Source organism: Acomys russatus, chromosome 20 (assembly GCF_903995435.1).
Source record: "Acomys russatus chromosome 20, mAcoRus1.1, whole genome shotgun sequence".
Taxonomy (NCBI): domain Eukaryota; kingdom Metazoa; phylum Chordata; class Mammalia; order Rodentia; family Muridae; genus Acomys; species Acomys russatus.
The window spans coordinates 23,128,137-23,133,391 of NC_067156.1; the positions used below are offsets into that span (position 1 = coordinate 23,128,137).

At 45.7% G+C, this 5,255-nt stretch overlaps 1 protein-coding gene across 1 annotated transcript in view; it reads right to left on the reverse strand.

Annotated features, from left to right (window-relative positions):
• Positions 1-3,229: 3,229 nt before the first annotated feature.
• Positions 3,230-5,255, reverse strand: part of Nme5 (NME/NM23 family member 5) — a 14,890-nt gene continuing 12,864 nt past the window's right edge. The window contains exon 5 of the mRNA XM_051163558.1: positions 3,230-3,444. Within this exon, the coding sequence (XP_051019515.1) occupies positions 3,364-3,444 (81 nt within the window). The 3' untranslated portion in view covers positions 3,230-3,363. The remainder of the gene's footprint in view (positions 3,445-5,255) is intronic.

Below are 5,255 nucleotides of genomic sequence, written 5' to 3' on the forward strand. Positions count from 1 at the left end.
TATTTGGGGGTGCAAACTTTTCAAAATATATTTGGTAAGTTCAGTTCAAGCTGATCCATGTTTTGATCCAGGCTGTGGTAGGAGGTTCATCAGTTCGAGGCTGCTCTGGACAAGTTAGTGAGACCCTGTCTAAAACACCTAGAGAACTAGGATTTAGCCCATAAATAGAAAGTGTTAGGCTCCATGCGCAAAGCCCTGGGCCCCCTGCAATAGGATAAAATAAGGAGAAAAGAAGAAATTTAAAAATGAAGAAAAGGCCAGGTATGGTATCCCACATCTTTCCTCTGAGCTCTCAGTAGGGATGCTGAAGCAGGCATTGATGGCTAGCAAGCAGTTCCTGGCTAAGGAATACTAAATTGATTTTGTTTTCCTTTTTGAGACACTATGTAGTTCAGCCTGGCCTCAAACTCACAGCCCTCATTTCTCAGCCTCCAAAACAATGGGCACAAGCTACAGCATGCCGCCCCACCCCACAACTTTTTTTGGTTTTGTTTGTTTTTCTTTTGATTTTTTGTTTGTTTGTTGTTTTGTTTGTGTTTGTTTGTTTGTTTTGGTTTTTCGAGACAGGGTTTCTCTGTGGAGCCTTGGCCATCCTGGACTCACTTTGTAGACCAGGCTGGCCTCGAACTCACAGCGATCTGCCTGCCTCTGCCTCCTGAGTGCTGGGATTAAAGGCGTGCGCCACCACGCCCGGCTCTTGTTTGTTTTTCAAGACAGGGTTTCTCTGGGTAGCCTTGGCTCCCCTGGACTCACTCTGTAGACCAGGCTGGCCTCAAAAACACAGCGATCCGCCTGTGTCTGCCTCCTGAGTGCTGGGATTAACAGCGTGCGCCACCACCGCCTGGCTAGACTAAGTATTATTAACATGTAGTATTCTTAGATGACCTTGTGTAATAACTAAAAATTGTTAGGATAAAAATAAGACCACAAAAGAGTATAGCTGGACAGTGGTGGCACACACCTTTAATCACAGCAATCAGGAGGCAGAGGCAAGCAGGTTTCTCTGAGTACAAGGACAGCCTGGTCTATAGAAGGAGTCCAGGATAACCAGGGCTATACAGAGAAATCCTGTCTCAAAAAAAAAAAACAAAAAACCAAACAAATAAAAAAAGGCAAATAAAGGTCTTCTACACACACATGCACACACACTCAGTAAATATAATTAAATATGTTTTCAGAATAAAAAGATAGGATCTGGGGATTGGCTCAGTTGATCCAAAGCCTTGGGTTTGCTCCTCAGCACCTGATAGACAGGAAGATGTGGCACACATCTGTGATACCAGCACTTCGTCAGTAAAAACAGAAAGATCTGGAGTTTAAAGTCATCCATGAGCAGTGGCACATGCCTTTAATCCCAGCACTCGGGAGGTAGAAATCAGGCAGATCTTTGTGAGTTCAAGGCCAGCCTGGTCTACACAGTGAGTTCCAGGACAACCAGGACTACAGAGAGAAACCCCGTCTTGAAAAACCAAAAAATTAATTAATTAAAAAAGTAGGACTGAAAAGTGGCTTGGTGGCAAAGAACATACATACTCTTGCAGAAGACCCAGGTTGTTGGAGGTTGGTCTGATGCTATGTATTCAAACGCTAAATTACTGCCCTGCAAGGTCTGATTGCAGCCCAGATTGTGGGGCTCACGGACCATGCCTCCAGGGGAATTGGCATGGGACTAGTGAGATTGTTCGTGTTCAAACTCCAGAAATCTCAAGCTTGAGATTTAAAATCTCATCCTGAGAATGGAAGGTGTGGGACAAAGCTGTTTCCTGTTTCCGTGCCTGCCTCAGGAGCATGTAACACAACCCCAAAGTGGTTACTGGTGGTCAGTCATGTGAACTTGTCACCTGTTATCTTTCCCCATGCAAACAGAGTGTTGCCAGCATCCTAAGTCCCAGTCAATGAGATACATTCATCCACAAAGCCCCTCTCCTCTGCCCAAGGTTTATAAGTCCCTGTTTCACTTGAAAAAAACAACAACAAAAAAAAAAAACCAAAAAACCGGCAAGCACCATCTGCTTCTCCGAAGGACGCCTGAGACTGGCTGTTTATTCTGTCTGAGCTGTAGCGCTGGGGAAAGAAGGGCCTCCCTAGCTGGGTGTGGTGGCGCACGCCTTTAATCCCAGCACTCGGGAGGCAGAGGCAGGCGGATCGCTGTGAGTTCGATGCCAGCCTGGTCTACAAAGCGAGTCCAGGACAGTCAAGGCTACACAGAGAAACCCTGTCTCGAAAACCCCCCCCCCCCAAAAAAAAAAAAGAAAAGAAAAGAAAAAAGAAAAAAAGAAAAAAAGAAGGGCCTCCCTCCTCCCTGGAGAATTCATCGCCGGAACCCTCAGACTCAACTGCCAGACAACCAGTCACTTCAGAACGGCTCAGGCCTGGCCCTCATTGCCACCTGACTCAGCCTAGGAGCCTTGACTTCCCTGTTGCCACCTAGGCTGGTACCCGCAGCCCAGCCAAAGAGCAGTAACACTATTGTAGATAAAATCTCCTTTTCCCACACCCCCAGTTGGAACAGAGATCTTGTGACACACACACACACTTTGTTCTGGGATCACTTGGGAATCTGTGCTCCGCCCTCTTCTGCCAGAGTCCTACAACACTTGCGCCTTCCGGCAGAGCAGTGTACATTTTCGGCTCAGTGCCCCGGTGGCAGAACCACACAGATAAGCACATCACCAAGTGATGTGTCAACTTTGCTTGCCAATATTCTCTGACTGGTTAAATAAAGTAGCTGACGGCCTGTAACTGGGCAGAAGAAAAGTAGGCGGGGAAGTAGGTGGGGCTTAGGGTCCCAGGCTTGGGGTCAGATGATGACCGTGAGGCAGGAGAGAGAAGTAGGAGAGGAAGCCAGAGAGAAGGAGGTCACCATGGGACAGGATGGACCATGAGCACGTGGCCATGAGGGCTGGCCTGATGGGACAGAAGCAGCCCAGGCAGGAGCAATTATGGCAAGAAACTTGGGGTGTGTAGCTGGGATATAGCAAAATAGCTTAGAGGGTTGAGACCTGCCCAGTTATTGTGCCTTAAAGCTTTTATAAAATTAAAAAGTCTCTGTCTCAATGATTTGGGATCTAGCTAGGGTAGAGAAATCTTCTGGAATTTACTATCAATCCCACATACCTAGTTTGATTTCCAACACTCATGTCAGGTGACTTACAACCCAGCTGTAGCTGCAGCTCCAAGGAACCCAACGCCTCTAGCCGCCTCAGGCTCCTGTACTCACACAGAGACACATACATGGTTTTCAGTGTAAAAAAAAATAGTTTAATACACATACACTTAAACCATTAGAAAGAAAGTTTCATTTAAAAAGTAGATGCACAGCTTTTACAGTAAAACAATCCGCCACTCACTCTGCAGAGTGCACTAAGGCTCTTCTGGTACTGGAAAGTGACACAGTTTAGGTTTGTTGGGATTATTTTTCAGCAGCCAATCAGCTAGCCACGTCTATGGAAAAAGAAAAACTCATGTTAATAAACATTTAAATATTTACTTTTAATGTATAATGAAAATAGCAATTGAAAAGCTAAGTATCTTTAAAAAGAAATTGAGACAGGGTCTCACAGCCAAGGCTGTCTGGAATTTACTATGTAGACCAGGCTGGCCTTGAACTCACAGAGCTCAAGCTGCCTCTGCCTCCTGAGTGCTGAGATAAAAGGTAAATGCCATGACATTCAGCTAAACAGCTTTTCTGTTTGTTTGGTTTGTTTGTTCACGACAGGGCTTCTCTGTGTCACCCTGGTGTCTTGAAACTCGATCTGTAGACCAAGTTGGTCTCACATTCAGAGATCTGCCTGCTCTGCCTCTCAAGTGCTGGGATTATTGTTTTTTTTTTGTTTTTTTTTTTTTAAGATTTATTTGTTTATTATTTATACAATGCTCTGCCTGCAGGTGAGCCAGCATGCCAGAAGAGGGGACCAGATCTTATTACAGACGTGTTTTTCTTTAAAGATTTATATATTTATTATGTATACAGTATTCTGTCTGCATGTACACCTGCATGCCAGAAGAAGGTACCAGATCTCATTATAGATGGTTGTGAGCCACCATGTGGTTGCTGGGAATTGAACTCAGGACCTTTGAAGAGCAGCCAGTGCTCTGAACCTTTGAGCCATCTTTCCAGCCCAAGTGCTGGGATTAAAGTCCTGTGCTGCCACCTTCACCACCCTGTCCTGTAGGCTTCGACCTTTTCCAAACCTACTTTATTTAAGGTTCTTTAATGCTTATACCTCCCTTCCAACTCACCTACCCTGGATAGGAGAGAAAAGAGGTTAATGGGAACAGGAGAAGTAGAGCTTTTTGTACTCAGTTCCTGGGAGCGATTCCCTGGCGTAGTCGGCAGGATTTCAGCAGACCAGCAATTCCACCAAAGTTGCTGCAGGAAACTGGAACAGCAGCTGGAACCCGGAGTCCCAAAGCGTTCTCTGGCAAGGTTCTCTCTAGGATCATCTCGAAGTGGGGCGATGAACAGCCAAACAATACCAAGACGCACCCCCCCCCAAAAAAAAACCTCTCCTGTTTTGAGCTCATATATATCTCCTCTCAGAGTCTGTACTAAGATGTGTTTCAGCTGGCAAAAACCAAGCCCCCGCACGAAGTGGTTCATCTTTTAGTGGATAAACATCACCTGTTCTCTCACAAGTCTTTTCCCCATGCCACACTTGGGATCAAAACAAAAACATGTGTACATCCACTACACTGCCCCAGTTTAGAGAAATCTTTACAACCCTGGAAGTTGACAAAGGACCTCATGTAGAGAAATGATATCCTATCCCCCAGTGACCATTGTATCACTGGGGCTTAGAGCAGGGTGAGATTCAGACCAGACTATGGTGAGCCTGAAAGAAGGAACCAAACTGCCATTATGAATAAAGCTTCCATTTTGAATAAGAGTCAACTAAAGTTTAAATTTCCAAGACCTTCCTGAGTAACTGACATCCTACTTGGCAGAGAGAGACCATGTACATGGGTAACTGACCCTGGTTGGCAAGTTGAGACATGAAGGCTAGGCAAGTTGTTCCGCCACAGCTGAATAAACCAACCAATGGGAACAGGAAGGACCACATAGGGAAATGTTCCTAGGAAAGCCCTGTATCCCTAAACCCTGATTCGTGTGGCTGTAACATGGCACAGATATTTGTGGCTTTTAGGCTTACAAGCTCTATAACATTCTGGCTGGGGGGCCAGGCTTGGGTGGCACACGCCTTTAATTCCAGCACTAGGGAGGCAGAGGCACGTGGATTGCTTTGAGTTCGAGG